The sequence below is a fragment of the Macaca fascicularis genome, chromosome X, assembly GCF_037993035.2.
Source record: "Macaca fascicularis isolate 582-1 chromosome X, T2T-MFA8v1.1".
In the NCBI taxonomy this organism is placed as follows: domain Eukaryota; kingdom Metazoa; phylum Chordata; class Mammalia; order Primates; family Cercopithecidae; genus Macaca; species Macaca fascicularis.
In genome coordinates, this window is record NC_088395.1 from 110,048,095 (window position 1) to 110,073,941 (window position 25,847).

Consider the following 25,847-nt stretch of genomic DNA (forward strand, 5'->3'; position numbering starts at 1 on the left):
ATTTGCATTTGTTCTTACTATGTTTTCTAAAATTTCTACAATAACCACAGAATACCAGCCTCAGTAACATGAAAGGCACACTGCAAATTACTTGCTTTGAAATTTAGAAACAAATTTTATTTAAGATCTGAAATACAATTCCTAAAATATCAACTTTTCCAGAAAACCGTGGCTACACAATAATGCATTGCCTCTATCATGTTAGAACGTGCATTAGACTCAAATACAAAAACCATGAAACAAATCACCATCCTTCAACAATTTGAGCAAAGATAGAATGCTTAAGAACAACATAGATGGACTTGCAGAGGATGGGCTGTTTTACTTCAAGCACCATAAAAAAAAAAAAGAGCACAAATGCATGGGTTTTCAGGTATATACATTAAGTTGAACCTTTGGCACTAGGAATCAGGGCGTTTTGTCACGTAGCATTAACACATATTAGAAAATTGTGTAGTGTCAAAGGGATAGGAACCACCAGCATTCAAGCAATGTTGTCAACTAGGCAATAAAATGTTCTACTGTTTCTTCTTTGTTCTAATTACTGCATACACTGGTAGCAACTTTGAAATGAGAAAAGGAGCTTACACTCCTTTTATTTTCTGTTTAAAACAGAACAGAAAACAAACTGAAACATAAGCCCTGTTATACATTAACGATTTTAAAGAACATCAATTTTACAAGAAAAAGACTAAGAACAAAAAGTGTTTACAGATACAGGACAAAAATGGTGAGCTGTCTGTAGACGCTCACAGGGCTTTGCGGTGGTACTCAGCAGAAGCCACTTTGTAATCACTGGCAGTAAAGAGAGATGCAGAATTCTTTGCCAGATATTTTAGGAAATCATGCAAATAGCCCAACAATAATGCAAGGCTTTTCTCATCAAGGGGCGTATAGGCCAACATTGCTCCAATTCTTACAAATAATCTCAGTAGGTGTGGTGCTCCATAAACCTGAGACATTGGAGCATCAGGGTGAGCCAAGAGGATTTCAGCATACTGGGGCCTCTCAAATTTGTAGAGCAGCTGAGTGCCCAACATCACATTGAAATATTCTTTTATTCCTGCCACAACTTCATTAACTGCATATTCCTTATTATCAACATTTCCCTGCGACTTCTTGCAATTTGCATACTCCTCCAGAATTGCATCTACATTTTTCTTAGCAGGGAGTTGAAACAGCTGCTTCTGCCTGGTAACTAAGTCCCAGTCCTCAACAAGCCATGGTTTTAATTCTTCAGGAATCTTCACTTTAACCTCCATTCTATTCTTAAACGCCTCCTCACTTTCAACAGTGGGGTCTGCCCGGGCCCTTTTCTTCCGAGGGGGCTGAGGTGCTTCGCTGGTACTGCCACCATCTCCGTTTCCAGGAGTCTTCTGTTTGTTCTTTCTGGTCTTCCTCACGGATCCTGAAGGGGGATTCTCTGCAGAGCGACCCCCCCATCTTCCTGGGAGAGCTGGTTCAAGATTTTTCTGCTGTGGACCAGCTGTCTTCTTTCCCGAGGAGGCCCCTCTCATCTTACTTCTCTGCATGTTGCTTCTAGTTGGTTTTTTGAAGTTCTCTTCTTCTGCAGATTGCTGTCCACGAGGTTGAGAACCCTGCTTTCTGGAACTCATTCAACCCTGTTTTTATTCCAACCACTGTAATATATAAAATATTTTACTTGGTTGTTTTCTATGGCAACCTTTATGTTTCATAAAGGCCCATCAGAGCATAACACATTCTAACTCCCTTAAAATCTGGATTTCAAATCCCATTTCAGGACTCTTTATAAGTGATTTTTTTTTTTACCTCCTTTCCCTCTCTCTGATCCTCACTACCAGCCACTACTCTCATCTCACCCAAATACTCATCACATCTACCCACAAATTACTCTGTTGATGCCACTCACAAGATAGGAAAGCAATTTTAAAGAAAGAAGGAATTAAATGAAAAAGAAACTATAAAAGGCAGTGGAGTTGAAATTTAAGACTTCTGAACAGGAGAAATGACAATATGGAATAGGGAAGGTTATACTTAGTTGACTAAGGGCAAAATGAGTAACAGTAAAGGTTCTTGTGTAAGTCCAGAAAGGTCTGAACTAGGATGATGACAGAGGCAAGAGAAACTGAAGAATACAGAAATCATTAAGAATATAGTAAACAAAGGAGGGAGGAATCTGCAATTTCAAACCTGGGTAATTAAAGAATTTAATAAAAGCACTGAATTTAGGGTTTAGTTTGGAATCAGAAATAAAATGACAGAACATAGGTAATTCATCCATTCATTAATCTATTCAGTTTGTCATTATACATTACTGCATATCTGCTTTGGGACAGGTACTATGGTAGGTGCTAGAGATCCAAATATCTAAAGTGACAATTATAAAACAATAAGGTTAGTATAATGATAGTTATAGGCACAAAATGGCTTGGGAGCAGATACAAGAAATGGTACATGACACCACCGTCAGTGATTGTTGAAGAAGCTAAAAAAAAGATTGGTGAGGGAGGAGTCAGTGATGACTCCCAGGTATGGGTGATTAGGTCATTAGTATTATCACCAAATGATAATACTCCATTTACAGGAGGAGAAAATGGATTGAAGGAAAAGTTGTGTTGGGCCTATTGCGTGTGAGGTGTACAGTTAAACATAAAATTATAAAGCTCAGTTTCGTCCAGCTAACTGGGTACCCCCCCAACACACACACACACACACACACACACACACACACACACACACAAAATTAAAGCTCGGGTGCGAAGTAAAAGCCAGAAATGGAGATCTGAGAGTAAACATCACATAGCTGGTAGTAGACACTACGAGGGCCAATGAAATCAGGGAGAAGAGAGGAAGAACTTCAAGTATGGAATTCTGGAAAACGTAAGGACGAAAGGCATTTAAGGGATGCATAGAGACCACAAATGAAACAAAAATTTTAAGAGTAGCCATAACAGAATTAGAAGAATGTCATTTTGGATGCCAAAGAAGATGAGCGTTCCAAGAAGAAACAGGTATAATCTACAGTGTAAAGTGCAGCAGGGAGTGCTAGTGAGAAAAGGATGCAAAAATAGTCTTCCATTATTCTTACGGTGTGACAGAGGAAACAATTCCTTTGACTTACACAATCTTCCTTCTTTCCCTTCCAAGAACTCCTAGTGATTTCCCAGATGAAATCTTATAGATCTTCTGGGATGGTCTAGAAGGGTGAAGTGGGAGATACAACCTAGAAAGAAAGGCAGGTATCTGCAATGAAGATGAACTTTTGTGAAATCATCTAAGGAAAAGAAAAAAATGAGTAATTTATAAACATGTGGTTTATATGTTTAAACACATATATCAATCATATACTGCAATTGTAAATCGTGGTATGAGAGAAAATACTTGAGTTCTGCTGTCAGACAGACCTTTACTTCAGTTAGGCTCCATCACTGATGAGTTGTGAGACCTCAGGCAAGACATGTAAGCTCTCTTAGCCTCTTTTTCTCATCTGTGGAATGTGGCAAATTACCCATAGCCTTCACAGGCTCCTGTGAGAATTTCATAAAGGTGATGAGGCTGAACAGCTAGCACAGTACCTTGCCAGAGTATTTGTACATGGATACAAAGATGTTCAATGTAGTGGCGTTTGCAGTACTGAAGAACTGGAAAACACCTACCTATTCTTCAATAGGAAAATGATAACATAAATTATGTATGACTACTACAGAAGAACATTCAAATGAATTAAGCAGAGATCCATGTACTGACATGGAAAGATGTTCAATATATATTAGGTAAATAGGCAGATGGCGTAATACTATAGGATCCCAAATGCAATACGATCGTAAAGAGACAGATAAGGCCGGGCGCGGTGGCTCACACCTGTGATCCCAGCACTTTGGGAGGCCGAGGCAAGCAGATCATGAGGTCAGAAGTTTGAGACCAGCCTGGGCAATGTAGTGAAACCCCGTCTCTACTAAAAATACAAAAAACAAAAAAAGTAGCCGGGCATGGTGGCGCACGCCTATAGTCTCAGCTACTTAGGAGACTGAGGCAGGAGAATTGCTTGAACCCGAGAGGCGGAGGTTGCAGCGAGCTGAGATCGCACCACTGCACTCTAGTCTGGGCGACAGAGACTCCATCTCCAAAAAAAGAAAAAAAAGATAGTACAGGTACAGAAATAAACATTAGTGTGAAATAGTTTTTGGGAAGAGTGTGCTCTCATTTGTGTGTGTGTTTTAAACAGATGTCTATAAATGTGCATGGAAATATCTAGACAGATAAATACCAGCCTGTTAAAATCAGGGTAACTTCTGAGAAAGGGATGATGGTAGACCAGCCTTAAACCAGGTTTCTCTAGTAACTACAACTTTCACCTAAAGAAAAAGCCCATCAGCCATTCTGTAGCCGTTAACACTGTGTAGGCAGGCATCAGGGAGGCTCTGAGAAGAAAATCAGAGATAAGAAATGTTTGGTAGTAGCACCTGTGGGCAAAAAGAGAAGAAAAGAAAAGAAGGCCGGGCACGGTGGCTCAAGCCTGTAATCCCAGCATTTTGGGTGGCTGAGGTGGGTGGATCTCTTGAGGTCAGAAGTTCAAGACCAGCCTGGCCAACATGGTGAAACCCCGTCCCTACTAAAAATATAAAAATTAGCCAGCCATAGTGGTGCACACCTATAATCCCAGCTACTTGGGAGGCTGAGGCAGGAGAATCGCTTGAACCTGTAAGGTGGAGGTTGCAGTGAGCCAGGAGATTGTGGCACTGCACTCCAGCCTGGGTGACAGTGAGACTCTGTCAAATAAATAAATAAATATGCACGCATGCTTGAAGACTAGATCCCTGAATCAGGAAAGCCAGTTATTGGGAAGAGAGGCCTGGATGCTAGTACTTTCACTAAGCAAACAATATCCTCTAACTGAAAGAGCACAAAGCTTTGAGCAGAAATTCAAGGGTAAAGTCAGTCTTCAGAAAGCATCAAAATTTGTAAATATGGAGACTGATCCCTGTGGGAATCAGAAACTTTCTGGCTGAGAGGGACACGGAGACACATCCTGTGAAGGATCAGACAGTGGTGATAGTGGCCAGTGTATCATGGCATTAAATTGTAAGCTATCATGCTTCTAGAATAATGTTTCTAAAAGAATTGCTTTGTGACCAGGACAGAGCAGATACAGTATCTGAAGACTTCTGAGAATTGTTACTACAGGTTGAGTATTCCTTATCCAAAATGCTTGGGATGAGAAGTGTTTCAGATATTGGAATATTTGCATATGCACGAGAATATCTTAGGGATGGGACCCCAGTGTAAACAGGAAATTCATTTGTTTCATATACACCTTATACACATAGTCTGAAGGTAATTTTATATAGTATTTTAAACATTCTTTTTCACCTGTCACATGAGGTCAGATGTGGAATCATCTACTAGTGGCATGTTGGCACTCAGAAAGTTTCAGATTTTGGAGCATTTCAGATTAGGGATACTCAACCTGCATGAGTAAATCCAGAAAGCCCATCTTGGGGCTCATAGTGCAGAGGTTCCATAAAACAAAAGGATGATAGTGAAAATATCACCTAAAGAAAGCAACGTGACCTAGTGCCAACCAGACTGTGTAAAACACATTAAGTAGAGCCAAGCTGGACAAAAACCATTCTGGAAGTCAGACTGGTCCCTGGTGGGTATGTAATTGTGAATAGGGGTGGAGGGAGCTGTGACTCAACACATGGAGAAAATTGGGGCATAAATTAGGGACAACAGTCATTAACTATTTTCCCACCTGTTCCCTACAGGTCAGCTCTAGGGTAAACCAGAAATTCAGAAAACACTTTTGTACTTATGTTTGTCTTAGTTTTCTATCTTTAATTTTTACAACAGTTTAATCTCTGTATAAATAATACATTTAAACAGAGGTGAGCTCATAATGGCTATCAAAGCTTAGATTTTTTCTTTTAAAAACTTTACTATGATAACCAATAATCTTCCCATGTTAAGGTTATAATATGCATCCATTTTGAGTCATATAAGAGATTCCATCAAATGAGCATACCTTAATTTACTTAGCCACTCCTTCCCTGGAAATATCCAATGCACACCTCCCACCAATATATTCTTTAATAATCAATGAAAACATTTTGTGTAAACATTTTTTACTCTTGCTTCCTATTATTCCTTTAAGACTCTCAGAAGTGGGCTTAGTGAGTCAAGAGATAGAACACTCTCAATACACTGCCAAATTACTCCCTCTGCACAAGTTGTGCCAATTTCTAATCCTACAAGCAGTGTGTAAAAATATTTACTATGCCTCATGCTCTGGCCAGCACTGGGGATCATTTTAAAATACTTTTTTTCCTTTCATTTTTAAGTTTAAAAATTAAGAACAAATATTTTGATAGATTTCTTTTATTTTAACTCCTTAATCCATCCAGTAGTTTGTAAGTTATGAACTGACAATCTTCGTTCACCTCAATGAATTAGATCTTGTGGTACCATTTATATTTCTTTTATATACCTATAGATAACAAATTATATAAAGATGTGAACATTCTTCCCTTATCACCTACCCCTCTCCCACCCCAATCCTAGGAGTATCCTCTGAATGAGCATGTAGGCCTTCAAATCTTTTCATGTACACATTCACATAAAACGTAACTTTAAAGACTCAATGTGTATATTATACACATAGGTATGTGAATATATAGCATGCATTTATTTGTTTTGACAAATGTGAGATGCATACTGCTCTGCACCTTGCCTTGCTCACTTATCATGGGCATCTTTCCATGTCAGTACATACCTACCTTTTCTTTTTAATAGTCATAACACATTCTTTAATCTGTTATGTACTATAACCAGTCTCTGAACATTTAGGCTTTTCCCAATATTTCATTATCACAAAAATACTGCAATGCACATCAGTGTATACAAATATTAGAGCATTAAGTACCTCTGAAGGATATATTCCAAGAGGAACTATTTAGCCAAAGGATTTGCTTATTTATAACTTTTATGAGATAGAGCCAAATTCATCTCACAAAGAACTGTTTTAATTTGTACTCCTAACAAAAATATAAAAGTTCATTTTTTCATGACTTCAAGAACATTGGAAAAACATCTTTTTGAAAAAAAAAAAGGAGAGGGGCTTTTCTTGGGCCAACCTAACATGTAGTAAGATAATTTCATTTGAGGCCGGGCGCGGTGGCTCAAGCCTGTAATCCCAGCACTTTGGGAGGCCGAGACGGGCGGATGACGAGGTCAGGAGATCGAGATCATCCTGGCCAACATGGTGAAACCCCGTCTCTACTAAGAAATACAAAAAACTAGCCGGGCGAGGTGGTGGGCACCTGTAGTCCCAGCTACTCAGGAGGCTGAGGCTGGAGAATGGCGTGAACCCGGGAGGCGGAGCTTGCAGTGAGCTGAGATCCGGCCACCGCACTCCAGCCTGGGAGACAGGGCGAGACTCCGTCTCAAAAAAAAAAAAAAAAAAAAAAAAGATAATTTCATTTGAATTTGTGTGATGTCATCTTTTCATACATTCACTGGTCACATACGTTATCTTATATGAATATTTTTGTTCTCTTCTACTAGGTTGTTTGCTATTATTTTCTAACAATTAAATATTAGTTTTATTTTATGTTGGAAATTTTTTTCCAAACCATCAGTTTGTCTAATGGTGTCTTACTGTAAGACTGTTGTATGTATATGTGCATACATCTCTCAATATCACAGACAAATCTATCAGCTTTTTCCCTTGTGACCTTTGGCTTTTACATCATGCTTAGGGAAAATGCTCCAAAAATACTGTAGAAGTGATTTCCTACCCATTATTGGTACTTTTATAGTTTTCCTCAAATATATAACTAACTTTTTCTAATATTAACCACTGAAGAGTTTATTCTTTCCCCACTGGTATGAAATACCACTTTATAACATTCTAAATTCTCAGAGGTATATGGGTCTTTCAAGGTACTCTCTTCCAAATTATTTTTGATTATTTAAATTTTTTTTTTTCTTTTTTTGAGACGGAGTCTCGCTATCACCTAGGCTGGAGTGCAATGGCGCGATCTCGCCTCACTGCAACCTCCGCCTCCTGGGTTCATGCAATTCTCTGCCTCAGCCTCCCGAGTAGCTGGGATTACAGGCACCCGCCTGTATTTTTAGTAGAGACGGGGGTTTCACCATCTTGGCCAGGCTGGTCTTGAACTCCTGACCTCGTACCCGTCTTGGCCTCCCAAAGTGCTGGGATCACAAGCGTGAGCCACCGCGCTCAGCAATTATTTAACTTTTAAAGGTATCACTGTCTCTAGGCCATCTGTTCTGTCACAGTGGTATATCTGACAGTTCTCCCCCGTATTAATTTAATTATCACAGCTTAAAGGCATAAATGTTGCTCTTGAATAACACTTGTAAATGGATGGCTACACTAAGAATATTTAATGCAGTATTATTTTAAATAGCAAAACACTAGGACCAATAGAAAAGGTTATCAATAGTGACTTCACATATTATGTGATTAACATTTTATAATAAAATATATATATTTAAAACTCACACTGACTTTCTGATCTACTCTTATTCATGGATCTCACAAATGGTCAGCCCAATTTTTCAGTTAATCATCACTGCACATAGTATACTTTGTAGACATACCATTCAGACTGGGCTCATTCCCTCCTAAGTTCCACCCATTCTCTGAGAGCCAGGTCAAGGTCCTCTTCCTTTGTGAGATTTTTTTTCTCTATTTCAGGTCACCCTGACCCTTGCTTTCTCTGAGTCCCTGTTGGCTCAACAGTCCACCTCCTACCTTTAGCCCCTAATCATTCTCTAAATGGTCTCATGTAAAGGTATTCGGTGCCTACCGATCTAATGCATCTCTTCCACGAGGGCAGGGCCCTCCTCTGAAACCTACCTGCTGAAACCTACTTTTCAGAAGGGAGGAAAAAAAGGAAATTACAGTGACTCCATATGTAGCTGTCAAAAGGTTGAAAAACCTTCAAACCTTACTTCATCTCTCCACACAAGCAATGTGTCATTTGGGAATCAGACTGCAAATGCTAACATCTTTTGTGTATGCATATGTCAGAAAAGAGTGTGAATAACATTTTGTTGGAATAAACCTTTAAATGCACATATACCATATCAGTTACATTCATATCAATTTTCTCTTCTAGATCTTGAAACATTTCCATTACATTTAATAGATTTTTTTTAAGTCTGAGACAAAGGAGGAATGATGTAAAAGCTGTTAGCAGACTGAATATTCAGTGAAAAGACTTGCTTATTTATAAATTTGGTTTGAACTGCTAGCTAAAATTATAGCTCCTGGAAATTTTCTCATAAATAAATATGATCAATATACTTAAAACCTTTCTAGATTGTTAAGACAAGCCAGAAGTCATAATTTCGGAATTCAGTTCTAGTGGTAACTGCTGCTTCTGGAAAACGAGGAGAGAAACCAACAGTATTAATTATTATTATTTTTACACAATTCCAAAAAGAGATATCCACTGCTTTTAGAAGTAGGTGTAAATGTGTAGATAAAACAGGAGATTATCAGGACTAACAGAACCATAATTATTATTAAAGCAAATACTTATATGTGCCATGCACTGTCCTTGTACTTTACATGTAATGCTCTCAACAATCCTACGAAGTAGGAACTATTATTATCATCTCTGCTTCATATATGAGGAACTTAGGTATAAAGTGAGTAAGTATCTTACCCAAGATCACATAGTTAAGTGGCAGAGCCAGGATTTAAATTCAGGAAGTATTTGCTCTTAACCACTAAACTATGCTGCATATAGGATGCTCCAAAGAAAAATGTAATATATGGAACTGTGGAACTACTACAGGGGATTGACTGTAATATCTTTTATCAAGAGATGTAAGATTACACAGTCCTCTGTTGCTTATGTACTTTCTATACTGAAACTACCAATGGACTTAGCCCCATCCTTCTCTTCTCAGAATTTAGACTACTTTCCCAGATAGGAGCTTATTAATTTTCAAAATATTCCTGGACAGTTAGGAAGGTTATGTGGTATTATCTTGTTTAAGAACTGAGGCCAGAAGGGAGGCACTTACCCAAGATTCTGTAATCAGGGAAGGTTCTGCAATCAGGATCAGACCTCCTGATCCTCACTATACAGCAAACTTAGCTTTTCTGATGGTGACCTAGAAGGTCAAACAAAAGGACAGGAAAGGACATAAAATAAAAAGATATGAGATATGGCTTTCTTCTACATCAGCCAATGCAATTTCATCACACACAAAGGACACCAAAGCTGATAAATAATGTACAAGTATTTCTTTTTCCTTTCTTGTGGCTACATTTTCAAATTTAACTTATTGTATATTTATATAACTTCTGACAATTTTTTTAACTTTTCCTTAAAGATAATTTCAAATGGATGAAATAAAAGAATAGTATTACAAACCTACACGAATCCATCATCCAGCTTTCAACAATTACCAACTGAAGGCCATCTTGTTTCATCTATAACCCCACCCACTGCTCCCCCCCACCCCCGACTTTTTCAAGCTCACGGGAATATCTGACTTCTGTATTTTATTATACAAAAATTTAAACGTATACCAAGGAAAGCAGATTAATATACGGAACCCACTGCCTATCACTCAGCAAAAACTATTATTAATTTAGGGTCAATTTTGTTTCATCTATACCCCTCCCCATTTCCCCCTACCGCTTAGATTATTTTGAAGCAAATCCTAGTCATTAATGTATTTAGAAGCCAATCCCAGACATTATATTATTTAATCCGTAAATATTTTCGTATATGTCTCTACAAAAAAGGACAATTTGAAAACATAATCACAATACTACTGTGACGCCTAAAAAAATTGACATCAATTCCTTAAAAAACATCAAATATCGAATCCATGTTCCAATTTTCCCGATGCGTCTTAAACATATTTTTACAGTTGGTGTGTTCGATTCAGGATCCAAACAAGGCCTACTCATCGCATGTGGTTCATCTCCAGCTCGCTCTCGTTCTCCATCTCTTTCTTTCTCGCACTCCACCCCCCCACCTTTTATTTAACTTTTCAACATGGGAAAATTACAATCTCTGCAATTTTGAGGCAATTCCCAAAGAGCAAATTATTTCATTGGTAAAAATTGATATATCTCTTTTATCTTTAATTTATTCTAGGAAAGAAGTTGATGGCAGAAAGGGCACTACAATTAGCGAATTTATATAATTTATAATTTTTCTCATTCTATTACGTGTATTATTTATCTCCATAACAATAGCTAATATCTTCAGGGGCCAGGCTTCATATTACGTGCCTTATACGCACCATTATACAGTACACGTCTCTGAGGTAGATACTATTATTATCACCATTTTACAAACATGGAAACCGAGACACAGAAAGAACAGGAGCCTTGCCCAAGCTGGGCGTTGGCGAGCAGGAATCTGAATCCAGCTCTGACCGATTGTGAAGGAACTAGCTAATCCCGTCTATACCCGACGAAAAGAGGAAATCATCGACCCTTTCTCCCCACCCCCACCCCGAAACCTGAAACGAGAATCCAGATCTTCCCAGCAGACGACGTGTGATCACTGCCGTTCCTCCAACCGCCATAGTAAAGCCAGGTTTCTCTGGCAACTGATATCCATAGGCAGACACGTCACCCTGGAGGAGGGCGTATGCCCTTCAGCCAATCACAATCGTCTTGTCTAAGTTTTAGAATGTTCCATAACCAAATGATTGGACAACCACCCCCACGTCAGCAATGACACTTCGCCGCAGTAAAGGCGGGTGCTAGCAACCTGCTTCTTCACTGTTAAGGCCTACAGCAAACCAATCCTCTTCCTCCGTCAGTGCGCGTTCCGGCCAATGACGTTCGCCCTCTTAGGTTTTTAGCCCGCCCTCCAAAAGCGTGACAGCCGTTGGGTCATAAGTCTATAGGGCAGAATGTTCACGTGGCCTATTTCACGACCCAGAGTTCCTCTGACCAGAAGGTTTTTTTTTTTTTCCTTTTCCTTTTTTTTTTTTTTTTAATTTTTTTCCTGCAGGGAGGCATTATGGGTTTGTGTTTCCCCCCAGCCCCCCACTGGGAGAGGAAGTGTCTACGTGGCCTGCGGAAATAGGCGGAAATGAGCTAAGGTTCCCGCGAGTGGGGAAGCGCGAGGTCAAATCTGGAGCCACGCCCCCAGGCCTGTGGCGCAACTCCCCGAACATGGAAAAAAAAGGCGCAGTGGGGGGTTCTGCTGTGTTTGCGAGTTAGGGTCGTGAGTGCAACGGGCGCAAGGCATTAAGGCCAGTGTGTTAGTGCGCGGGCAGGCTCGAGTGCCCCTGGGGTTGCTGTGTGAGCGGCCCTCGTGGCGCTGGAGGTGATGTGTTTGCGCAGGCGTGCGCCCCTGGCGTCTGGACTGGTGAGAGCCACGGCGCGCGCCCGCGTGCGTGATTGGGGTGGGAGTTGCGGGGAGGGGTTAGCTACTGCGCGCAGGTTATCTATTTCTGTATTTTGTTTGAAAATGTTCTAATGAAAAGGAAAATAAATAATTAAGGCAAGGCGACAATAACAGAGATAAAGGGGCACTGTCAGAAATATTTTGGCTTTCCCTGATTTAAATACTCCTCTGTGCCAAAATCCGGTCGTAAACCACAGCCCTCCAATGATTCAGAGCCAAAGCCTTCCATCGTCACATTAGCAACTCCAAAGGGAGACTTCTTTCAAGTTGTCTAGTATCCTCCTCCCTCCCCTCTTCCACACCTCCCCCCTCCCTTCAAGGTTGCGTGCAGTTCTCTTGGCACAAATACAATTTTCCTATGAGAATATCTATCTATGACAGCCTTCCCCTCCGTTAGAGACTCCGGATTTTTATGGTGACTAGGGCGCTCTTACCTTTGCGTTCTGATCTCCAAGCAAGCACACTGACCTTCTTCAGGCAAATACGCACTGTTAATTTTCCAGAAAGTTCTGTGGGTAAGGTTTATACCTCTCGAGTTCGCCACTAGATGCCGCCAAATCCCAGCAAAGGATTGGCTGTGTGGTCCCTGGGATTCTGGGATTTTGTTTCCCTCCCCCCTCCCCTTTCTTGATTTGCTGAACGCTAATATCTAAGGCATCATTGATATCGTTCATTCCTAGGAAAAAATAAAATCAGCTTCTGTGAATAGCACTAGTAGGCAGGGAACTGTGACCCAAGATCCAAATAATTTTACTCATTTCTTTCCTTTTCTCCTTGGGTGGGGGGGCGGGGGGGAAGGCCCCTCTCCATCCCTCGCTTCTTTTGTCCTTGCCTTGTTTAATCAAAGAGTTAATGAATGACCCAAGCACTGATGCTGAAGATCCTAACCCTTTTTCCTCAACTTTTCAAATGCTCGCAACTCACCCAAACTGAAAATACAGATAGCTGTTACTTTAGTAAAGAGATAAGAACTCATCAGTAAAACTTGGACCCTGGTATTGAAAACTGATTTTCCAAGGCCGGGCGCGGTGGCTCAAGCCTGTAATCCCAGCACTTTGGGAGGCCGAGGCGGGCGGATCACAAGGTCAGGAGATCGAGACCACAGTGAAACCCCGTCTCTACTAAAAATACAAAAAAATTAGCCGGGCGCGGTGGCGGGCGCCTGTAGTCCTAGCTACTCAGGAGGCTGAGGCAGGAGAATGGCGTGAACCCGGGAGGCGGAGCTTGCAGTGAGCCGAGATCGCGCCACTGCACTCCAGCCTGGGCAACAGCGTGAGACTCCGTCTCAAAAAAAAAAAAAAAGAAAACTGATTTTCCTTTTCTCTTGAAATTTGTATCAGATATGTGTGTTTGCACCCTATTTTCTGTAGTGGTATTGGTAGATTTTATTGTGTCTTTGGAGTGAGAGAAAGAGACTTAATTGTTAACCTCATTCCACCACTTACTAGTCTCAGTACCCTGGGCAAATGATTTATGTTCTGTGATCCTCAGTTTTTTGTATGCTTTCTATATTTTAGATGCTGTGTTATATCCTTCATGTCGATTTTTTTTTAAATTTATCACCAAGTCCTTATTAGATGAGCAGTACTAGATCAAAGTCAAACAACAAAAATCATACCCCTTTCAATTATCTATCTTATATACTTGTACACAAGAGGGATTTTTTTAGAGCAGTGGTTCACAAGATGTGTTTCCTGGATGTACCAGAAACATCAGCATCACCTGAAAAATTGTCAGAAATTCACATTCTCAGGTCCCACCTCAAACTTAATGAATCAGAAGTTCGCACGGTGGGGTTTGGTAATCTGTGTTATTACAAACTATCCCAGTGATTCCAGCACACACTGAAGTTTGAGAACCACTGCTTTGGAGAGTAGAAATGCAATGCATATTTTTGTATACACCACTAGAGGGTGCTACAGAATGTAAAGCAAAATAATAAATGATGCACAGTATATGTTTTCACACACCATCCATATTATCAGTCCTATTTTACAGATTGAAAACTAATGTGTAGAGATGTCAAATTATTTTCTTAGTGCACACAACAAGTATGGGAACCAGGATTTGAACTTCACCTGCCTCTAGCCCAAGCCCCTAATAGTACTCTGTTGTGTAACCATAATGACTTGTCTTTCCAAGCCTCAAAATACATTAGAAATAACTTGTTCCCTGCTTTGGCTAATGTTGACTGGAGTGTCAAGAAGAGTGCAGGAAAGGAAACCAAGTAAGTGGAAATATTTCGGTGTTTCCTACTCATACCCTTCCTCATCTCCATTCTATAATAGGATATCACGTAAAAGCTTCTGAATGTTTTCTTTCTTGTTTTTTAATTCCCCAATGTTCTCTTTACTCTGCAATTGCCTTTTTTATTTATGTCTAAATCTCTTCTTCTTCTTTTTTTTTTTTTTTTTTTTTTGACTGAGTCTCGCTCTGTCACCCAGGCTGGAGTGAAGTGGTGCGATCTTGGCTCACTGCAATCTCCGCCCTTCCCTCCCCCTACCCCCAACCCCGGTTCAATCAGTTCTCCCGCCTCAGCCTCCCGAGTAGCTGGGATTACAGGCATGCGCCACCACGCCCAGCTAATTTTTCTATTTTTAGTAGAGATGGGGTTTCACCATGTTGGCCAGGCTGGTCTTGAACTCCTGATCTCAGGTGATCCACCCGCCTCACCTCCCAAAGTGCTGGGATTACAGGCATGAGTCACTGCACCCAGCCATATGTCTAAATCTCTTCTATGTGTGTTGAAGTTATCAGGGTGGTGAGGAAACAGTTGTTGAAAACCTGTTATGGGCCACACACTCTACACACCCATTAATCTCAACAATAGGCCTGCAAATTGGATGATATCATCATTTTATAGATAATGAAAGTGCATTCTGCAGTGTGTAATTATTTTTCTTTGGTCATATAACTTGTAAATAGCGGAGCCTGGATAATTCCTGGCATATCTGCCCATATTATTTTACTAAGCTTTCTACTTTTTGGCTTTGAATCTGGTTTAGTTATTTACTTGTTAAGTGACTTTAAGTTATTTAACTTTTCTAAGCCTCAGTGTCACATATTAAATAGGAACAAATATTTCTATTTCATAATCTTAGAGCCACACTATCCAATACTATAGCCATTAGTCATATGTGGCTAAATTTAAATGCAGTGAAATTTTAAAATGTAGATCCTTAGTTGCACTAGTCTCATTCCAGGGGCTCGATAGCTACTTGCAGTTAGTGGCTACCATGTTAGACAGTGCAGATATAGAACATTTCCACCACTACAAAAAGTTCTACTGGACAGTGCTGATTTAGAGGATATGTAAAAGGGCCTAACACGGCGCATATCTCATGGCAGATGCCCAAGAAAAGTGATGTCTGCTTTTTTCTCTCAGCATCAGAGCTAGGGGTGTTCTCCTGTTTTACTGATGGTGTCAGGAGAGGGAGGTAACTTACCCAAGGTACTGTGATAGGGGATATGTCTGGCACTGGGACCCACATCTCCTGACTCTTGCTCTAACATTCTGTCTAGTATACCCATCCTTATGCTTTACTGAGTGAGGTTTCAAGGCCAAGCATGTGAACAGTGTGAATTAACTTTGGAGTCAGGGTGGTAACAGAAAAAGGCATAGGAACTGAATGCCTCTTGTGTGTCACACAGCACTGTGCCCAGCTTTTTACATCTGTTATCTTAGCGAATCCTCACTGAAGCCCAGAGAAGTTAAACACTCAGTAAGTAAATGGCAGACCAAGCCCAGGCTTTTTCCCATTATGTCATGCTACTGCCTCAAATTTGAATTTTCCCCTGCCACCTCCACTTACTAGTGGGTTCTCAGAAAATGGGAATTACTCCTCTTTTGAATGTATAGCTGAACTGCTGTCTTCACAGTCTGTTTCAACTGGAATGGAAAAATAGCTTAGGTCAATGTTTGGCTCCAAGGCCCAAGGCCAGACAGAGAATATTTATGGTCCCAGCCTTCAAAGGACAGGCAATGGATCTGAGAACTCTGTGTTAATTTTCAAGGCCACCATTAGCTCATACGTTGCTTTTGTGCTAATTAGAAAAGCATGCCACCTGGGGGCAGACAAATTGCAGAGAAGGGCCCATTCCAGTGGAACAGTGAGAAAAAATAACTTTTCTTTCTGTAGGCTGTTGCAGCCTCACCAGAGCAGCTGAAGAATGAATTTCAGCCTGGACTCTACCTTATTAGTTGGGCACCCTTGGGGAGGGTGCAACCTGCCCAACATTTTCTGCTGGCCCTGTCTTACCTCATGACTTACCTCATGACTAAGAGCCTTCCTAAGTCTGGAAGGTAGTAGTCATTCTGTTCTGGAAGGTGGAGAGAGACACCAGTGTTTTCCCATGGTTTCTGGGTAGTAGATAAAATTGGTCTATTCTGAGGTTAATTTGATATTTTAAAATTTTGGTTCTGACTAGCTTACTGGATTTTTTTGAAGAACATTTCATTAATGTAAAGGTTAAAAATAAAACCTAATATTTCAGCTAAGCAAATGGTATTTCTTTAATAAGGATGTTTTTCTATCTATTTATACCGGCCTCATTCCACAGGAATTCTGTAAAGCCAGTCCAGAAATGTAGTCTGAGTCAACCTAGTTTGCTAGCCTGTGAGACCAGGGCAAAGATGAAAATAGTCATGGGAAAGTTTTATCCTTTTAGGGGTATCCATCCTCTTCTAGTTCCTCTCTCCTCCTATGACAAATCCCCACCCTGAGACTGACCCACCCATTTGACAGAAAGAGATTACTTCTTCAAATGACCCAAAACACTGAGATCCTGAACCTAATCAGTAATGTCCTTCAGTGACCTTGGGATGCCAGACTCACACATAATTCCTTGTTGTCCCCTTCCTGAGTTAATAGTTGAGCATACAATTTACCAGAATGTGTGGTTTCCTGAGCCACAGACTTCACTTGGAATGATCATGTAAAGTCATCCGTGCTACACACCAACCCACAGAAAAGAGGACTGCTTTTTTCCCAGTGTATGCTGAGTCCTACAATCTGAGCACTGCCTCAAGAGGATGTCTTGAGTCATTTTTCCAGAGTTAAATTTGCTTATGCTTCTAACCTCCACCTACAGTCCCTGTTACACTGGGAATGATAAAAGCTATGCCTTTTGAAAATATAAGCTGTCATATTAAAGAGGACAAACCAGTAGTAAAGTGCCACATCTAAATTGTTGAAGCTTAATGCTTGTTATGTGGGAGTTCATTATACTATTTTTCCTACTTTTGTGTATTTTTGAAGTTTTCCATAATAAAACATTTAAAAAGACAAAAAATGTTTTAAGTGCTTCATCAGTCCTGGGGAAGAGAACGCACATGGGTTTCTCTTTAGAAGAGGACTTATTAACCAAGGAGTTGGGTAGAATGCACAGCCTTTAGTAGAGACATACCCTGTAAAAATCTGGGGAGGGGGGCATTTTAGATTGAAAAAGCCCCTTTGCCAAAAATTCTGACTAGGTCTTCTAGAAGGGAAATATCCTCCTGCCTGCAGTCCCCCTCCACCAAACCCCACAGGTAAGCCTTGCTGTAATGAACCACTGTTGGTGAAAGAAGTATATCATATCACTTGGGCGACTGAGAGTGGAGGGAGCTTGAAAACCATGGAAACAGACCTCAGCTAATTGGCAAAAACTGTTAGCCAGCAGGAAGAGAAACACAAGCAAAGGGAATCTTGGGGCAGGAGATGGAACTAGGAGTGTAATGGGGCTTCATTATCACCCCAGGTGAGTGTTGGAGAGGACAAAGCTGCTAAAGACAGAGGACACTAGGGAGCAGAATATGGGGCAAAGAGGCCCTCACTCAGGACCTCAGGGTATTCTTGGAAGGCTCCGGGCCCCATCTGACTTGCAGGTTTTTGTTTTATTTTGATGTTTTGTTTTTTGTTTTTGAGACGCAGTTTCACTCTTGACGCCCAGGCTAGAGTGCAGTGGCGCGATCTCAGCTCATTGCAACCTTCGCCTCCTGGGTTCAAGTGATTCTCCTTCCTCAGCCCCCAAAGTAGCTGGGATTACAGGTGCCTGCCACCACACCCAGCTAACTTTTTGTATTTTTAGTAGAGATGGGGTTTCGCCATGTTGGGCAGGCTGGTCTCGAACTCCTGACTTCAGGTGATCCACCCGCCTTGGCCTCTCAAAAAGTGCTGGGATTACAGGCATGAGCTATCACGCCCAGCTGACCTGCAGTTTTTAAAACAGTGAAGTGGATCCCTATCTGTCACCATACACAAAAATCAACAACAACAACAAAAATAAAACATTGGGAAAGCTGCCTGAAGGCAAAGATCACACGCACACACACACACACACGCACACACACACACACACACACACACACTTTCGAGGACTTGGGACCTGACCGTTCCAGGTCCAACCTGAACCTGCTTGGAAAGGCAGGTTCCATAGAGTACCCATTGAAAACTGTGTGGTTTGGTTCGTTCTTTCTTGTGTTTTCACTGTGTGACTGAGCAAATGACGGGTTTGTACACTGCTGGGAGTGAGCAGATATGGTTGGGGAGGTGGCGCACTGTTTAGGGCATGGGGAAATCAGAGCACATGTTCTCTCAAGGTCCTGAGGTTGAGATAAAATGGTTTGAAACTGGGGACAGAGAAAGGAGCAAGGGCAGTTCCTAAAAGGTACAAAGCTGAGATTCACCCCGCTGCTCCCAGGCCAGAGTTCTGGGTGGGACGTCAATGAGACCCAGGCCGGTACAGCCAGCTTCCAATAGAGCTGGTCTGTGAAACTTGGCCGAGAGGACAGAGGAAGATTGATGTTTGCTTCAGAGTGGGGCTGTCAGCTGTGCTCACCACCTCACCATGCTCCCAGCTGTAAACAAAAGTCCTGGCCCTTCATGGCACTGCAGAGCAGTCCAGGCTGGCGTAAGTCTCTGAGGACAGCTAGACCATTTTCTCATTCTGGCTGAGAACCAGAAGACAGAAGAAACAATAGAAGGTGGTGGTGGGGGGCAGGATTGCAAGGGGATGAGAATCAATGACCAGAGGGAAGGAGCTGTCAATTTCAGATCTTAGGTCTGTGGATCCAAGTACTTAGTGCAAATCTTATGGGGAAAGCAGACCCGTTTCCTTGTCAGCTTCACAGATAATAGTGAACTACCAAAGGAGGCTTGCAGGGACTCTAGTGCCTCATTCATTCATTCTTTCATTGAATACCTCATGTGCCTATCACTGGGCTAGGTACTCTGGCTGATGCCAAAGTAATACAAGACAGCTTGTAAATTCAAGGAACTTACAAGAAGTTTGGAAACGTGTAACCTTAAGTCACAATACCAAATAGTATGACTTTAAATGCTAAGTGACAGACATAGAATAAGAGTTTAGAAACAAGAGTAGTTATATCTGGTCATCATCAGAGAAAATGGGGTTTGAGAGGGCTGTAGAAAGATAGACATGATTTGGTTGGGGAAAAAAAGATACCAGGCATTCCAGGCTAGGACCAAATTGTTAGTAACAATGAGGCCTGCCTTCGTGAAGGCAGAAGGTTGGTATGACACAGACTCTCTTCAGTCTTCACCCCATCATGTTCCTCACCACAGTTAACCCAGTCTTCAAAACTCACTTAAATGTCACTTCCTCAGGGAGGCCTTCCCTGATCTCCAGGGCCAGATTAAGTACTCTTGCTTTATGTTCCCATAGCACCCATTACGTTCCCCTTTCTAAGACATGACTGTTTTCACCTGATGACCTACTCATGTCTCCCTACAATTTGTTCTCCACTCCGCAGCTGGAATTTTTTGGCAAATGCAAATCTGTTACATCACTTCCCTCTTGCAAACTCTCCTACCTCTAACATCTTCCTTCTCCTTTGCCTTCCTGGTCCTTCTTGCTTCTTTCCATCTTACTTTTCCTTCTAGTCACTTCTTAAATGTCTCCATCTAAGTTTGTCTCCCCCGCCAGAATATCAGCCCTCTGAGGGCAGGAGCTATGTTTCTTCTTCACCATGTATCTGTGTGTTTAGCACAGTGCCTGGCATATTGTGTAGTCTCTCCACAAAAATTTGTGAATAAATCCAAGGGAGATAAGGCAATATTAGTAGCCAACTGAAGGATTAATCTGACACTTCTGTGCAAAAGGAAATCTTTAAAAGTTTTTAATTAGGGGGATAAAAAAGTCATGAGAGAACCCTGCCATCTGACAAAACAAACAGAACAAAGCAAAAAATTATCAAACAAAACCCAGAGAACTCAAACCTCAGCTTACTTTAAACCCAGCCTCCCAGTGATCTTGTAGACTCATATTCTCTTCTTTTCTGTTACTCCCTCCTCCAAAAACACAAGAAAACTTACTCATTGATCCTTCCAACCAGAGAAATTTGGCAGTATGGCCAAATACAGTTACTTCCATGTGTAGTTGTTCGTTGGGCTGGCATTTTTTGCCCACCTCCATTGTTCCAAGCGCTGTGCTCATAGCTACAGATGGAGACTTTCTTCTTACCTTGATGGTGCTCACAATTAGGTGAACCCCTTACACTTATCACTCACTTTGTGACTTCAAATTTCTAGTGAAGGGCTTTGCTTTACCTGGACTCAGTGATGGAGACTTTTCAGGGTACTGGAGCCTGCAAAAGACCTCAATTTCAGGACCATCTGTAAAACTGGGGACTCAGTGAGACTCAGAGGATGGATCATTATATCAGTTTACACTAGACTTTTACCTTTCTGTGAGGAGGCTAAATGGCAGGGTGGTGAATGTCTGGAAGGGTGGTTAGGCATCAGTCATTCCTTAACCTTATTCGGTTGGGCTTACTAAGGCAAACAGGCCACCAAGGTGCACCTCTTGAGTGAAGCAGCATGGAAAAACTCAAGGAATGACAGGAGAAAGAATTGGATTTCTCATTAAAAATAGAGGCACTGCCTTGCAGTTTGAGGGGGGCTGAAATAACACAGCTCCAAGAAACCTTCCGGGGGTAATCAGAGGACACCCACTCACCCTGGGGTAGCCCTTAATGCCAGGGCATGGTTTTTTCATTTCAGATTCAGTTCCCAGGTAATTAGGGGGTAGCAAATTAAGACGTCAGAGAGCTACTGCACGTTCACCCCTTCACACCCCCACCCCCAAAGAAGGGTCAAGGAAAGAAATAGATACTATTTTGTAGCTGAAGTCCTAACTGGATATCTCGTGGCTGAAGAATAACATCATACGTGGTATCAGTGACACTTTAAAGATATAGTCATTAGTTTTGACCCTCTCTTTCCTCCTTGAATCCTTTACCCTAAACATGAATCCACCATCAGGATGTTAGTGAGAGAGACTATATATATAGCAGATGGAGACAAATGAGATTAACTTCCATGATTCATTGCTTTTGCCTCTTAGGTAGCCTTGGGTGAAGGGGGTTCATACACCTGGAATTTGACATCCTAATGAGATGGGACAGGAAGGGTTAACTCCAAAATCAACGAAGTACATTTCATAGAAGAATACCAACATATTCATGAGAAACTGTATTGTCTCCTTCCTTAATAGACCAACCTGAAGTTCACTTAGGCCAATCAAATGACGATAATGGGTTGTGTTTCTGCTAGGCAAAGACTAAAAGAAATATAAGTCTAAGGGATTAACAAATTCACAAAGAAACCCTGGTGAAGGAAATCCTGAATTTCTACTACTTGGAGCTTGGCATGACCATTTCACACCTGTAATATTATTGTAACTGTTGCCAAGATTTTTGCTATATTCCGTTTCTCTGGGGACTGTGAATAATATGAGTGTCAGTCAACAGATGAACAGGGCAGAGGTTGGGAACTGAATGGTCATCACAGAAACAGTTTTCTCCCATGCAGATTACCCTTGGCCTTGAATCTGTTGCTGTCTACAAGTCAGAGCTGTCCCAGAAGTGAGCCTCTGGAGCTAATAAATGATGACACACTCTGGTCTTTCACTTCCTGTTCTATTCTCTCCTTTCACAGCTTAAACTAAGTTGAGAAAAAAGGAGGACTACACTGAGGGCCTGAGCTTTACCCAGTCAAGCCCTCAGTATCCCCATGTTGTCTGATGAGCAGACGAGACTAAATGATCTGGGAAGGCCCTTCTAGCTCTGCTGTGCCAGGTTCTAAAATTCTAAGACATTGTTATCTGTTGAGCCAGTTGTCTTATGGGAAATCCCATGAGACATTCGTTTTTCTAAAAGAGCCAATTGTTTATTTCTCTGCATGGGCATATTGGTGAGAGTTAAATACAGTCAAGATAGCAAATGTGTTGCTGTGGCCAATTGTCTTAAGCATTCTTACCCTTCTGATGGTCAGGGTTGTCTTTGTAACAGTGATTCTCATTGTCTGAAATAGTTAAGGATTAGCATTAAACTGAGGACTGATAAGAGTGAGATCATTAGGCAGGCATTGTTAGTAAGTATAAAAGGGGAGGTAGGGTGACAAGTATTCAGGACTTCTGTAGGCTGATAACTTAAAGCGGGGCTTAGAGTCAGAAAGATGCCCAATTGTTAGATTTCTTTGTCATCATGGCCCTTGACTTTAGCCTATTCTCAAAAAATGATCTTTCTATAATATTAGCCAAATAATACAGCTGAAACATCCCTCGACCTGTTAAATGGCTTAAATTGAAAGTTATAGATGATGCAGTTTTGATTTTCAAATTTTTTAAAGAAGCAGTAAACTCTCTTCTCATCCTCTCACCCCACTCCAAAGAAAATATTATGGTAAAGCAAGTATATAAACTGAGAGTGGAGTTATGCAAATTGAAACGTCTGTATATGTGTGTGGGGGATGGGTATGACTGCCTGTCCTTCCTTCCCTTCCCATGAAACCCTAGGACTCCTTGAAAATGACTTTGAAAATCCTTTGCCAAATAGATAAAGTATTGTACTGTACTGAGATATAGGTAACTTTGGGTAAGTCCCTTAAGGTCTCTGAGCCTCATTTCGTCACCTCTTACATGGATACATGGTTATCTTACCTCAAAGTTTGCTTTGAGGATGACATGGCAGTTAAGAGCTTTGAAAAGGGAAAAAAAAAAAAAAAACCACAAGGATACTTGTTACCTTAATAGTGTAGTGGTTCATGACACAACCCTTGCAAAGAAAGTAGAGTTACTGAGAACTAGCACAGCAATTGGGTGGTTAAAAAATTTTTTGAACTACAGTACTCATTACTTTTAAAAACTTATATAGTAAACACTAATTCATTTCATGCTATGAGCTTGGTATGGGGAATACAAAGATAAGTACCTTATAATTCCTGACCTCAAACTCATTTATCTGTGAGGGAAATAGACAAAAGAACAGTATCTAATCTTACAAGCACAAATATAGAGCTATGTACAGGGCATTATCAGATAACCTAAATCTATCAGGATGTTGGAGTCATAGCGGTTTGAGAATGCCTCACAGAGAACATGATATCTGGCTAGAACCTTGACAGATGAGTAGAAGTACCTCAGGTGGTCAAGGGAAGGTGTTGAAAGTCTAAGGAACAGCATGTGCAAAGGCACAGAGCATTAGACAGGATCCAGGTTGCTGAGTTCAGGGATCTGTGGGTGGATCAGCATCGCCAAATTAAGGGTGCATTTAGTGGAGTGAGGGGAGTGATGAGAGAAGAGGCTGGAGTCACTGGCAGGAGCCAGAGAAGAAAATTTCTGGTAGGCCAACCTAAGCTACTTGGGATTTTTCCTGAGGCAATAGGGAGTCATTGAAGGATTCAAAGCAAGGAAGTGTCATAAATGACTGTTTTAGAAAGGTCAAATTGGCAATAGTGTGGAGGATAGGAAACCACCCTGGAGTCAAAGATTGAACCAAGATGAAGTCAGGGAGTATAGAGAAGGAGGCAGGAATTTCAGAAATATTTGAACGGTAAACACAACAGGACTTGGTAATTGATTTTATCTGAGGGCTGTGGAAGAACTAGTTTTCAAAGATGACTCCCAAGTTTCTGGCTTAGATGACTCATCAAGATTAGGAAGATTGGAGGACAGAGTGGCAGAGAAAGTTTGAAGGAGGCCGTGAGTTTTTGGCTTTTTTTTCCTTTTCTTTTTTTTTTTTTTTTTTTTTTTTTGAGACAAAGTCGCGATCTTGTCCCCCAGGCTGGAGTGCGATGGCACGATCTCGGTTCACTGCAACCTCCGCCTCCGGGGTTCAAGCGGTTCTCCTGCCTCGGCCCCCGAGTAACTGGGATTACAGGCGCCTGCCACAACACCTGGCTAATTTTTGTATTTTTCAGTAGAGATGGGGTTTTACCATGTTGGCCAGACTGGTCTAGAACTCCTGACCTCAGGTGATCCACCCGCCTCGGCCTCCCAAAGTGCTGGAATTACAGGCATGAGCCACCGCTCCTGGCCATTTTTTGGCTCTTGAGGTACCTGTGGGGTGAAGGCAGAAACGTGAGAATCATCAGCACATAGGTTATCACAACCATGGAAATAGTCAAGAACAGACAAGCAGTAGGCGTGTGGTGAGGAAAAGTGAAATCAGGAGATTAAATCCTGGAGAATAAGAACACATAGAAGGTATGGCCAGAGGGTCAAGAGAAGAAATTAGAGAATGAAATCCATGGGAGACTAGAATCTCAAAGAAGGTGTGATGACTCTGACAAATGTTACAGAGAATTCATGAATGATTAGGGCAGAAAAGTGTTGATTTGACATAGCGATTAAGAAGGTAGTATGAGGAACATGGGAAAAGCATTTGAGGGGTGGGTAGGGAGAAGAAGGCAGAAGATAGATTACAGTGTGTTAAGAAGTAAATGGCAGAAGTGACAATGTGGAAATGGCTAGTAAGGACATTTCTTTTAAGAAACTTGGGCTAGGCGCAGTGGCTCACACCTATAATCCCAGCACTTTGGAAGGCAGAGGCAGGTAGATCACTTGAGGTCAGGAGTTTGAGACCAGCCTGACCAACATGGTGAAACCCCGTCTCTACTAAAAATACAAAAATTAGCCGGGCATGGTGGCACACGCCTGTAGTTCCAGCTACTTGGGAGGCTGAGGCAGGAGAGTCGCTTGAACCTGGGAGGCACAGGCTGCAGTGAGCTGAGATCACGCCACTGCACTCCAGCCTGGGCAACAGAGAGAGACTCCATCTCAAAACAAAAACAAAAACAAATACAAACAAAACAAACAAACAACAACAAAAAAAAAAAAACAAAGAAAAAAGAAACTTGGTGGTGAATAAAAGGAGAGCAATAGGTCAGTTAGGTCAATGGAGAGAAATTCAAAGTCAAATGGAGAGTAGTTTGTCTCTTTATTTTTTCTTTTGGATGGGAGACTCACGGCTTTTTCTTTTTCTCCTCCCCCTCTCCCTCCTCCTTTTCCTTCTTCCTCTTCTTCCCCGCACCTGAAAAAGCTGAGGCTAAGAGAGATTAAGCCATTTTCTGTGGTTGCATAGTTTTTAAACACATTTTATGCCAGCAGGAAGAACCTAGTGTCAGTTGAGAAACAAAATATAAAGAGAAGTGATTTTAGCTTGAC

At 41.3% G+C, this 25,847-nt stretch overlaps 1 protein-coding gene and 1 long non-coding RNA gene across 9 annotated transcripts in view; one reads left to right on the forward strand and one right to left on the reverse strand.

Annotated features, from left to right (window-relative positions):
* Nucleotides 1-91: 91 nt before the first annotated feature.
* MORF4L2 (mortality factor 4 like 2) lies at nucleotides 92-12,894 on the reverse strand. Of its 8 annotated transcripts, none has more exons than XM_005594248.3 (4): nucleotides 12,836-12,894; nucleotides 10,045-10,134; nucleotides 3,104-3,205; nucleotides 92-1,640 (listed from the first exon to the last, which is right to left on the reverse strand). In XM_005594248.3, exon 4 carries the CDS (start codon nucleotides 1,614-1,616, stop codon nucleotides 750-752), a length of 867 nt encoding a protein of 288 aa, XP_005594305.1. In that variant the 5' UTR covers nucleotides 1,617-1,640; nucleotides 3,104-3,205; nucleotides 10,045-10,134; nucleotides 12,836-12,894; the 3' UTR covers nucleotides 92-749. The 8 variants fall into 8 exon arrangements, with proteins under 8 accessions (XP_005594305.1, XP_005594304.1, XP_005594303.1 ...); XM_005594247.3 differs by having other exon boundaries at nucleotides 3,104-3,225; XM_005594246.3 differs by having other exon boundaries at nucleotides 3,104-3,256.
* Nucleotides 12,348-25,847, forward strand: part of LOC135969172 (uncharacterized) — a 25,236-nt gene continuing 11,736 nt past the window's right edge. Inside the window, exon 1 of the long non-coding RNA XR_010584246.2 lies at nucleotides 12,348-12,362. This is a non-coding gene — a long non-coding RNA (uncharacterized lncRNA). The remainder of the gene's footprint in view (nucleotides 12,363-25,847) is intronic.

What these genes read in the sequence shown, in the direction of transcription:
- MORF4L2 (XM_005594244.3), bottom strand. Translation starts at nt 1,616, where the DNA reads ATGAGTTCCAGAAAGCAGGGTTCTCAACCTCGTGGACAGCAATCTGCA.